The sequence below is a fragment of the Melospiza melodia genome, chromosome 1 (assembly GCF_035770615.1).
Source record: "Melospiza melodia melodia isolate bMelMel2 chromosome 1, bMelMel2.pri, whole genome shotgun sequence".
Classification (NCBI taxonomy): Eukaryota; Metazoa; Chordata; class Aves; order Passeriformes; family Passerellidae; genus Melospiza; species Melospiza melodia.
The window spans coordinates 23,133,850-23,146,060 of NC_086194.1; the positions used below are offsets into that span (position 1 = coordinate 23,133,850).

The window sequence follows — 12,211 nt, forward strand, 5'->3', positions numbered from 1 at the left end:
ACTCTCCTAAGTAAGGCCTTGGTGTCTTGAATATTTTCATCACCAATGGAAAAAGTAGATGTGATAAAAATACAATATAAGCCTATTGGGGTTTATTAACTTTTGAGTAAATATTATCACAGTTGATTGCATGATTTTGAGAATGGCTGTTTTCCATTTGCCAAGGGCAGCAGAATCCCTGTAGTCAAGCTTGCATAATGTAGCTTTAATCCTAAATTTTAAAAGCTTCATTTTGAAGAAGGTGCACAGTGAGCAAATGGAGCTTTGCAATATGATCTTTGGAACAGTAAGCCAACAAGTGCCATGTGACTTAAGCTTATAATTTACAGACTAAGTTGCCCAATTTAGGTATATTCTCTATACATTAAAAACACAGAGCAACCAAACTTGAAATCACTTAGGCTACAATAGAAATAAATGTAAGCAGGTTTTCTAATATAAGCTTTAAAACTTTGAATACATACAACTTCAGTTCCTATCTTGGCACCAAGAGAAAAAAAAGTATATATAATTCAGGTTTTTCAGCTAAATGCCTGGAGACATACAAGCATTGTCAGCACTTTTAATCTCAGGTGCTTAATAGAAAATCTTGTTCCATCCAGTATAAGCCCGAATACAATACACAATGTTCACAGAAACAAATACTTAAGTAGAACATGGAAGGGCCAGCAATGGAGAGACATGTGTACATGAATGGATGAAGAGTGTCAAACACGAGCTCCAAGGCTGGCAACTGCACTGTCACATCGTGTGGGGCCACTTTATAAATGTGCTACAGCCTTGCCTTTGTATGACCTGTGTTCGGTGATCGCAGCTCAGGATGTCATGGATGTCAAACAGGCCATTGCATTTTCTAAATTCAGAGTCCTATACTATGCTAGGCTGTAATTTTGCCATCATTTCAGAGTTGCATACAGGATGAATTTCTACTAAATGCAGAGAGTGCATGAATATTTTTGTGTGTGCACAAATACACAATATTGTGTATTTTCCCTTTGATGAAAAGAGAACTCTATAGCATGTGTGAGTGCTAAATATGAGATGCACCTTATTTTTGCAGAAGGCAAGTATGAAATGGGAAGAGTATAGCATGCAAGCTGGGAAAAATGAAAATAAGGACTCTGTTGGTTATAGTTGGAGCCATAAAGTTGTCTTTCTTGATTGTTATCAATCCCTTCTTTTCATATAAAAGCTAGCTGTTTAAATCTCCAGATATGTTAGCATTTAATAAATTTTTTTGCATATTCAAATATTTGTTTGGAATCACTGTAGTTAATTATTCGTCAATGAACACCGAGGTTGGCACTGAAAACTCGGGATATGTGTACATCCAATGTGATGTGTGTGCAACTTGCCGCAGGTGTGTCCAGATCCAGGAATGGCAGCTGAAGTGAGCAGTAGAGTACCTGAGAGCACACCGAGCGCTGGGTTGTCCTTGAATCTCAGCTGTCAATTAAACCTCAAACAGCTGCTCACTCTTTGCTAGTAGAAGATACCTGCATCCTTTCACTATTCTGTCCCGGCTTTTATTACTTTTTTGTATCAGTCTACGCACAGAAAAGGTTACTTTTGCCATTTTCCCCGCTGCCAGGCTGCCCCAGTCTGGGGTTTGTCGTGGTGGCATCTCATAGAGGGTTTTTTCACGATTACTTGTTATGGACCCACCCACCTCTTCCCTTCCAGCTGCCCAGCATGTAGACGGGTTGGGGAATGGTTTTCTCAGAGACAGCAGCCCGCGAAGTGCCATTTCTGGCCGGGGGCGGAGAGCCGGAGCAGCGGCAGGCGGCAGGGGGGCCGGGCCGGGCCTCGGCACCGCTCCCATGGCAACGGCCGGGCCGCGCTGCCGCCGCGGCGGAGCCGCCATGGCCTCGCTGGCCGCGGCCGAGCCCCCCGCCGCACGGGCGGCCTCCCGCTCCCCGGGGCTCGGCCCCTCTCGCAGCGGCAGTGAGAGGCGCTCGAACGCTGCGCACCCCGCTCAGGTGAGCTCTCCCGCGGGCAGGGGCACCTCCAGCCCCGGTGCTGGCCCGACCCCTGCCCAGTCCGGCCCGGTCCTGCCATATGCCCCGTGCCCTGTCCTGCCCTGTGCCCTGTCCTGCCCTGTGCCATGCCCTGCCCGGCCCTGCCCTGCCCTGCCCTCTGCCTTGTGCCTTCTGCCCTGCCCTGTGCCCTGCCCTGCCCTGCGCCCTGCCCTGTGCCCTGCCAGGCCCTGCTCAGCCCTGCCCTGCCCTGCTCTGTGCCCTGCCCGGCCCTGCCCTCTGCCCTGCCCCGTGCCCTGCCCTGCCCCGTGCCCTGCCCTGCCCTGTGCCCTGCGCCCTGCCCTGCCCTGTGCCCTGCCCTGCCCTCTGCCTTGTGCCTTCTGCCCTGCCCTGCCCCGTGCCCTGCCCCGTGCCCTGCCAGGCCCTGCTCAGCCCTGCCCTGTGCCCTGCCCTGTGCCCTGCCCTGCCCTCTGCCTTGTGCCTTCTGCCCTGCCCTGTGCCCTGCCCTGCCCTGTGCCCTGCCAGGCCCTGCTCAGCCCTGCCCTGTACCCTGCTCAGCCCGGCCCTGCGTCTTTCTCGGACCTGGAACAAACCCGATGTGTGTTTGAATTTACCCATCCCTGAGTAAATTCATGTTGGTTTAAAGCGGCCATTTCACATTTTAAATGCCTTAAAAACAAAATTTAAAAATCGATTAAAAAAAAAGAAAAAAGGTTAAAAAGGTTAAAAGTGTTGCTTTTTCAGGATGCACAGTCGAGGTCAGTGGATTTGAATCACGTCATCGCACTACTCGGAGATTCAGGCTCAGTAAGTAACCCTGCTTCCTCGCTGTCTCTGTTACACACGTGGTAATGGGGTTTTGACAAATTTTTTGTTGAGTTACTTTAGCACCCACCCTGAATAAACTCAGATGGGTTTATTATATCCAACACAAGTGGCTGGAGCTACAGAGCACAAAGATGAGTATTTCTTCTGATATTTGAATGCTTCTAAAGATGATAATTGTTATTTTTTAAAATGTTGTCAATTATTGATTTTTGTTTAAAAATACATAGAGAAAGAGAAGATCACACAGGAACTTAAAAAAAAAGACAAAGGCATGAGCATTCAAAAACTAGACATGCAGAATTTCTAGCATATTTTAGAATTTTAGAGTACTGAAACCTATAGCTGGGAAATAGTTGTACATATAACCTTATTAAAAGTATGCCATGAATTTATGTAATTGCCCAAGTTAACTGCTAACAGTTCTCCAGGGAGATGATCATAAATGAAGGTGAAATATACAAAGGTCAGTGTTGAAGAATAAATACAACTACCTATGCATACAGGAGTAGCATCATCTCTCATGGGCTTTCACAGATGATTTTTAGTCTCCACAAGATGATTTGGCAGATTAAACTCACTAAGCCATCAAATAATTTTGATCCAAAATATGGATAATTTATGCTCTTAAACAAGGACCTGATTTAACCTAGCACATTTTAAATTAATGCCCCACAGAGAAGTAGTTATTTCTTACCTCTTCCCCTTTTTTATTACAGAGCTGATATAATAAACTTACTGAATGAAGGAAAACTGCCATATGTTATTGTTTACTGCTTCTGTAGATATGATATGTAGATATGATAAAATTCCTGTAGGATTCTGGGCTTGTAGAGTCCTGAAACAACTTCCTGGCCTGCCTCAAGTTGCAGGTGCTCAGGAGAGCCGAAATGAAAGCTGCACATCACTGACACAGCCTGACATATCCTCACTTCAGTTGTTTTCAGCTTTGGATTTGAAGGCTGTTTCCTAGTGGTGTAGAGCACTCTAAGCCACGTAGATCTACATGCTTACACATTTATGTTGTGTGTAACATAGGTTTGGTTTTCTTAGCTGCTTTACAAAGAATCACAAAGAATTTAAGAGAAAGAGTCAACACGTTTGAACAGGAGTTTTTGAAAGCCTCTTCAGTTACAAAAGAACAGACTTCATACCTAGAAATGAGGGCTTCATCATGGAGTTAATCCTCCTTCAAAGCACTTTGAGAATTTTGTTGTGTCTTGTAAACTTTCAAATCTGGTTTCCACTTTCATTTAAACTTAAAGGGGCATGAACATAATCATTTAAGGTTCTTGGGCAAACTGCAATTAAAACCGGTTTTTCATTCTTTTATTTAAGAAAGATTTGGAAGAAGAGCAGCTGAAAACGCTGAAGAAGGTAGTCAAGCACTTTGAAAATGGATTTGTATCCTTTTTGCCACTTTAGAATTCTAAAGTCATGGTGTTTTCTGTATGATAATAGTCTGAGTTTTCAGTAAAGCATTTGATGCTGTACTGTGCTTCCCTGTGGAGAATAGGGATATACATTCTCATCACTGGCCTCCTTGTGTGCACACAGCCAAGGTTGGCAGATTGACAAGATTCTTGGATATTAGATTCATTTGTCACAAATTTCAATAGAAGGTTCTCACCTCTACAGTGGCTGAAAGTGTCCAAAATGTAACTGGTGTACTTTAAACTCAGAACAGAAGAGCATAATAATTGCCACTACCTAAAAAACAGCAGATAAAATAGCAAGATAAAAGAGACTTCCAGTAAGGAGAGACATTTTAAAGAAAGATGAAGTCAAACTAATTTATCTGAAACCTTTTTTCATATTTACAGTACAAACTGAAAGGTTCCAATAATGAGAAGTACTAAGGAGGGTGTTGGTATGTAGAAAAATGTTATTCATTTCATACAGTTCAGATAACTGCACAGTGATTTAAGGCATCACATTACAACTGAGTTGTGTACTTCAAGGCACTTTCTGTGAGTCATTGGATTGGTGCCTCTATCCTTAAATTAAGTAATCTCCATATATATTTGGGTCCAGATTTTCAAATTTCAGTTAGTCACTTGGGACTAGAGGAGAAAGCAATTCAAATATCACGAGGCTGTCTCAGGATTTAAGTAGGTAAATCTGACATTGTGATGTAAAAGCTTTTCATCCTCCGTTTTTAGAAATTTAGTGCTGAGCATCCAGTGAGTTCAGCTGAGAAGACACCTAAATCAGATTTGCAAAAGTTGTACTTATGTAAAAGTAAGGCTGCTTCGAAAAGCTTAAGTATTGACTCACATACTTCTTTTAAAACACCTAACTTTGTAAATATTGGTCTTCTGTTTTCTTGGCTGTGTCTTTGAAGTCTCAGCTTTTTCTGCTGATTCATAGTGGTACAGATGATTTTATTTCCTTAATTTCACGTTAAAAGCCCATTAAGGATATTGCACAAATTACTGATGTTCTTAACCTGTGTGCAGACAAAATGTATGAGCAAGAAGCTTTCACTGAGCCTTTATGTGAACTTATTAAACTGTTTGGGTAAGTACCTGAGCCCCTCTTTTAGAGATTTAAATACTGCTTATTAACAGGTTTATATATTTTCTAAGGAAACTGTCATATTCATGCAGCATTTACCTACAAAGTACCTGTAACTGCAAGGTATCCATTGGATCATCCTTTTTATCAAATGTCTTTTACTTGTGTGCAGTTTCTGGTGACGTGGATGACGTTCCTATTTTAACAGTTCAGTATCTGTGCAGTTAGATGTTACAGAATTCAAAACTGTGTTGTACTGGGCCCCAGCTTGCTTGGAAGTGAGGTTCCCCAGGGTCTCTTATTGCCCAAGTCAATCTGGGACTGCTGGCCTCAAAGGATTCAGCAGCTGAGTGGTACTGAGGTGTGTTTTGCTGTTTCAGACAAGCTCTTAAGTGAGTTTAAAAACTTAGGGTGACACAAAGACATTCTAATACCTGAAGGTAAGCATTACAAAATGACAAGCCATATTTCAGGGGAGAATGAATGTCAACAGGATTAATATTTATTTTTAAAATGTATTGCATGAACTTTTGGGCATCTTTGTTATCATACTGTATTTCAAGTAATCTGTAGAATAGAATTTAGGTGTTATCCACACTTGTCAGATTTTTCCTCTTCAATAATTCAGTCAAGTTATTTATGGTATGCTAGTAGCTACAGTTACTCCTGTATTTAATTTCATTTCAGGAGAATAAGGAAGAAAAAAAACACCTGTGCATAGTAAAACAGATATTCAGATAAATTTTTACATAGCTTCCTCTCAACCGTTAGGTTTAATAAACACAGAACCTCTCAGCTGAATCTTTTAGTTCCCTCAGCACCCTGAGATGTACTGTTTTTCTTTGCTGCCACACAGTGGGGAATGAGGAGGTACATCATGGAGTTTAATTGTCTTTGGTGTTTGCTAGAAGCATGATAAAACTGAGAATGAGTGTATAAAGTCAATAAAATGTATCTGTGACATTTTTCCTCTTTTAGAGCAGTTCAGCACTAATTGTGGTTTCTGCAATGAATATGTTTTGGAAAATTGCACCCTTGGGTTTTGCTTTAATTTCTGTACTATGGAAATTCAACTACAATTCACTATTACTTCATATGACAGAGAAGCCTTTTTTAGGATTCAGTTTCAGATACATTAATTTCTCCAGTAAAATAGTAAAATAGTCCAGTCTTTTGTAGCTGCTTCTGTTTACCTGTCTTCTTCCCACTTTCTTTTTTTCCAATGTCTTTTTTCTTCCTCCTCTACCTCTCCCAGCGTTTATTTCATTGTTTGTTCTCTCCTTCCTTTTCCTCTGGTAGTGTTTACAGAGGTAAACTTACTGGAAAGCTGCTTCCACAGTATGTACTGCAGAGACCCTAGCATAATATTGTAATGTTTACTGTTAGACAGTTTTTAGCACTTACATGTTTATGTCCTGAGTATTTTTAATATGTTATTGAGTATTTATTAATATCCTGTTTTTAAAAAGAAATTTGTTATTGTGCTATTTGGAGTCCATTTATTGGGTTTACTTTTATCCATTTCAAGAAGTCTTGCCCAGAGATAGGATCCCTTTTTTCCACCTCTGCACGTGTCTATGCATAGCCTAGCTCTGTAATAGCCTGATAGTGCCTAGGTTCTAGGATTTAGTCTTCCACATTTAAATTACATTTGTTGATTCATCATGTCTTGTTGCATCATATTTGAATTATTAAAATATTATCTATGAACATGTGCCACTAATTACCAACATGTAATTGCAGATTATGAAGCTTTCAGTGTAGAATCAGCATTGCAAAGAGTGCATTCATCCTAGAAAATGTGTCCTTATCTGAAAAACTTGTCAAGGAAGAAGAGAAGAGCTACTGAACTTTTCTGGTGACTTCATTAACTATTACATAGTTGTAATATTTTTAATTTCATTTTGCAGGTTACCATTTCAAAAAAGGAAATCATCTGATGAAGCAAACTATTCCGTTGAAGTTTCACAATCCATTACACAACTGGGTGAGTGTAACCTGATACGCCACAATAAAATTATTATTATGCCACAATAAAATCAACTGTATTATTAGCATGATTTTAATTTACTGTTACTCCTTAGTAAATGTAGGTAATTTCTTTAAATTATTCATTCAATCCTCTGTGTTTTTTCATGTTAGAGACAATTTTTACTTTGCTCTGCAGCTAACCTGAAGATTAGCCTGCAGAATTACCTATTTGCCAATGTCAAAAGCTACATGAGAAAATGTTATCAGTGCACATGAAGAAGTAAACGTGTATCTAGCCTGTTCCATTTCATTTTGATCTGAGAAATGGGGGTGTCACTGTAAACACTGAAACCTGGGATGCCAGGAACATGTATCCTTCCTGCTTCTATGCTCTTTTTATTTCACATCATATCTGCTTAGAAGAGTTTCTAATGGCTTGGTAGTGATGACAGCAGCTTAGTGTTAGTAGCTTTCCTCAGAATTCCCCAACTTCTGGAATACCATGCAGTGCTGTATAAGTGTCTGTAGCCATAAAGCAGAGAAGGTAACTTTTTGATTAAACTTAGGCTACTCCTCTAAGATGCCTTTGTCATCTCCAGTGTGGGAGTCACTGCCTCTTGAATATTTTGTAATGAAACTTTGCATGAAATTACAAATTTGTAGGTAATAATAAGTGCTGTAAAAAGAAGAACACTGTGTTAAGAATACTTTCTAAGAAGTTATAAAGTCTGTTAATTACATTTATTTCTCTTTCTGACAGGTTACTTGATGAGCATACAAAGCTCTCAGGTTAGAATACAAATCTGTAAGAGTGTTGTTAATTTTTTTAATACGGACCTACCAGGAAAACTACTTTCAGGTAAAGCAGGGTGTTTTTATTTTTTAATGATCCCAACTATTTTGAAATGCCTCTTTTAATTAGCTATTGATTAGTTTTTCTTTATAACTATGGTTACTGTATCTCATATATTAAATATATTACATTGGCAAATATATAATTACCATATTTTTATAGAGGTCCATTTTCTAAATCTGAAATAAGTTCATCAATGTACAAGGAATTAATTATTGCACTTACAAAATTATCATTAAATAGCATCCAGAAAATGTGAAATGATACAAGATCTCTGAAATCTGGGTAATGGAGGGGAAAAAAAAAAGTAGTTAGGATCAGAATTATAAGAAGGGAAATGTAGTTTTCAGGTTTTTATATGTAGCCTGGAGAGAAGCAGCTTTGCTTTCACTTGTGTTGTGAGGGATTGATCTGCATCCATTTAAATTTGATTGAGTTCATATTATATGGACACCTTTGAGCATGGGTTTGAATAAATGGTGTGACTTATCTCTGCAGAAGGAGGCATGATCAGAATCCACCATTATATAATTCCTTTGACTCTTAGGATGGTGCCAGAGACTGTGGTCAGGTGAAGTCAGTCATGGATCCCTCCCAGAGGGGCACAGCATCCCGTGCTCTGAGACCGCACTGTCTCTATAGGCAGCCAGCCTCGAGTCAGTATTGCCACAGTGTGGCTCGGGAGGGCAGGTCAAGGAGCATGCTTGATGTCACTGTGCTCCCCTGCTGTATTTCTGCAGTGGGGCACTAATCCTGTGCCCTTTTACAAGTTTTCATCTATTTTAGGAGGCCTAAAGAAGCTGCTGCTACTACAACACTTTCAAAATTCAACAAATGGGAAAACATGCAAATCTGTTTTTACCTTGCAAACAAGACTCAAATCCTGCATGTAGCTATGTGTGCATTTAGTTCTGTATCTGTAAATAATTCCATCAGGATAAATGAATGTCATTGAGCAATTTTGTTTTTCTTCTTCCAATTTAGAAAATAGGATATGTTATCTTGAAATGAAGAATGTGTTTCAGTCTGATTTTTAAAGTCAAATATTTCATCTTGAAGCATATATGTACATCTTGCCAAAGTCTGACCCTGCAGAGTTCTCTTATCTGTAAAATAATATCAACTTTGAGCCTATCAGAGTGTGTGCTTAGTTAAACTTCATTTCACCATCTGAATTATCTGTATTTATCAATTTGTACTTTATGAAATTTCATATATATATATAGTGTGTATATATACATATATATGTATTTAAGCTGCTTAAAATAAGCTTTGCTTTTGTGAGTTATCATAATATGAGAATAAATATGAATTTATTTTCTCCATGCTTCACCTTCCCCATAATTTAGTAATGAAATACAGATTTGCATATGCATGGACAAAAGTAAAAACGTTGACACATTAGAAAGTCAAGCTTGTAAATCAAAGTTTGGATTCACCTATTTTAAGTAATATGATGATAGAATGCAATAATTCTCTAGTCAACAGACTACTGAAGAGAACTAGGTTACTGATGACTGAAGAAAGTTTTTCACTTCTATAGCCCTGCTTTTACTTTCATTGTCTAAATTCTAAGCAAGTAATTTGTTTCTATAGCATTGAAATCTGCTTGAGGGTGAGTCAGTTGGATGTTTTGTAGGCACTATTCAGATATAAGAAAAGCAGCTCTTGTGTATTGGATTGTTTTTCTTAACTGCTTGAAATAGGATACGTGATTTTCAATCCTTTCTTTAAAAAGTATGAACAGTTTATGAAGTAATCAAAATTCTGGGATTTTACTGCATTTAATTTTACTGCAATTTACTGCATTATAATTAAAGCTACTGTATGTACAGGTTACCAGCCAACAAGTCCAAACTATAAAATCCGGATGGCTGAAATAGGAGGATTAGCAGAAATTCTTGTTTTGTCACTAACATTAGTTGAAAATCAACTTACTGAGAAGTTGTGGGTACTTAAAGCTCTCCAGCATCTTTCCATCTCTGGTTAGTACAAACTGTTCTTTCAATAATCTTATTACCATTGATCTTAAATAATTTGTTCTCTGAACATGTCTGAAACAATTACTGACCTATAGAGAATTAATTACTGTGATTTACATAATTTCAGGAGAAAGTTGTGAACAAATGGTGAACGTCCAAGGAGCCAGGAGGCTTTGTTTGTGTCTGAATGGTGCTGATCCCTCAGGACAGCTGCTGTTCCGTTCCTCAGATATCCTATGGAACTTACTAGAAAAAGTCTCAAAAGAAGAAGTTGTTAATCAACTCAGAAGCTTGGAATGTGTACAGTAAGTACAGGGAGCATTTGATGAATTACTTTTGTCATTGTGAAGACATCTGGAGCATTCTGTTGTGTAGCATTTTGTTGTAAATTAACTGATAGAAATGCAAATGGATCTCTGATTAGATCTCATTAAGACTTCATTATTAAGATAGTAGTTGCTGTTACAGGGCAAGAACAAGGTGCTCTGCTGCATAGTGCAGGAGGAATAGCTCTATCTATTGCTTTGTACAATTGAAGAGTTAAGTGCATCATTTTGAAGCTCCCATGTTAGGCATAACAGGCCAGTATTTCTTCACTATTGAAGTGCTGATGTTACAAAATTACAAGGAATTTCTATGCCATGATATACAAGTTTTATTTCTAGATCCTCTTCTGGAGTAAATAACAGGTTCTTCCTTAGTGAGTTAGACTGTTTTAACTATTTAAGATTAGGCTATTCCTTCTCAATAATCATTCAGCAATGTCCCGTTCCACATTTAGTAAATACTGTGTCTTTATATTAATTAGTTAAAACACAAACAGTGGAAGATGCAATTTTTACTATATGCATCTTGCATCTACGAATAAATGGGATGTCTGGTGGTACCCAAATGAATCCACTTCATAATAAAGTTCATAATAAAGTTTTAAGCTTTTTCTCTTGTAGTTAAACCCCGAGGCTTTGAAAAGTCTGATGCTGAATGAGGATTCATATATGTGGAGCTGTCCAACATTAGAATATCAAAGAAAAAGGTAAAATGTATTTGTTTTTCTTTTAAGTGCTTTGAAAGAAGCGTTTGTAGAGCTCGTGTGTGGCTTCCGGCACTGCGATCACCAGCTGCGGAATGACCTCTTGGTGATTGCCACCTTACTAGCTGAAAGCCCTGCAGTACCTCTCATTGTAAGTATTTAGAGTTGTATTCCAGACACTAATAGCTTCTTCTTTGCTTTTATAAGCTTGGTATTTTCTCCCATTTGGGTTCTAACATTTATTTCTCCTGTGTATCCAGTGCTTTTTTCTTTCTTGGATTTGCTGAGCAAGAAAACTTTTTTTCTTTCTGTAGTTGTCTTTACCTCAAAGAGACTTAAAATCTGTAGGTAATTAGCCCAGAATACTATCAACCTTATTTAATTCTTAGAAAATCACATTAACATTATCTATGTGCAAAATTTAATGTTAATTCTTGTATTCTTGTATGGATTCTTGAATATGCCATTCTCCTAAAAAGAGTTTTGCACTAAATCTCATTTTTTTGTTTGAAGATGTAAGCTATATTCAGATGACTGAAATCCAATGTGTGCCTCATAACTGGGAACAAGAGGGATGTGCAAAAATCAGCTCAGGAGCTCTAAGATTCTGAGAAAATAATTAGGTTCAGTTAATAAGAGGCACATAAATTCTTTTAAAGACTACGTCACATAATGCCCTACCATGACTTGCCTGAAATGTAGATGACTCATTCTTTTGTAACATTCCAGAATTTTTATGAGAAACTTGCAGAGAAATTAACTTTATATAGAGGTTAATATTGCTTTCGTCTCTTGTTTTACATTTGAGATTTACAGGTTCAAATGAAGTTGGGACATACAGACTGAATAATTAAGCAATCAGATCCCTGTGGATTAATTGGCTGTTCAGGAATATATTACTTTCCTGTTGAAGAGAAGTTTACCAATTGGCTGTATTACTAAATGAAGATTACAGACTTTTCATTCAAGCTTTTCATTTAACACCAACTAGTATGAAATGCCTGTTATACAGTTGAAGCAACATATTGAATATCTAAAACATTCAAATTGTTTATCT

General features: G+C 38.3%; 1 protein-coding gene across 2 annotated transcripts in view; it reads left to right on the forward strand.

Moving 5' to 3' along the window:
• The first annotated feature begins 1,862 nt into the window (after positions 1-1,862).
• CFAP69 (cilia and flagella associated protein 69) overlaps positions 1,863-12,211 on the forward strand; it is a 36,530-nt gene continuing 26,181 nt past the window's right edge. For both annotated transcript variants that reach the window (XM_063150986.1, XM_063150978.1), the window contains exons 1-9: positions 1,863-1,979; positions 2,721-2,783; positions 4,140-4,205; positions 5,212-5,321; positions 7,229-7,305; positions 8,050-8,148; positions 9,978-10,127; positions 10,252-10,429; positions 11,185-11,305. In XM_063150986.1, coding sequence (XP_063007056.1) covers positions 1,863-1,979; positions 2,721-2,783; positions 4,140-4,205; positions 5,212-5,321; positions 7,229-7,305; positions 8,050-8,148; positions 9,978-10,127; positions 10,252-10,429; positions 11,185-11,305 — 981 coding nt within the window. The remainder of the gene's footprint in view (positions 1,980-2,720; positions 2,784-4,139; positions 4,206-5,211; positions 5,322-7,228; positions 7,306-8,049; positions 8,149-9,977; positions 10,128-10,251; positions 10,430-11,184; positions 11,306-12,211) is intronic.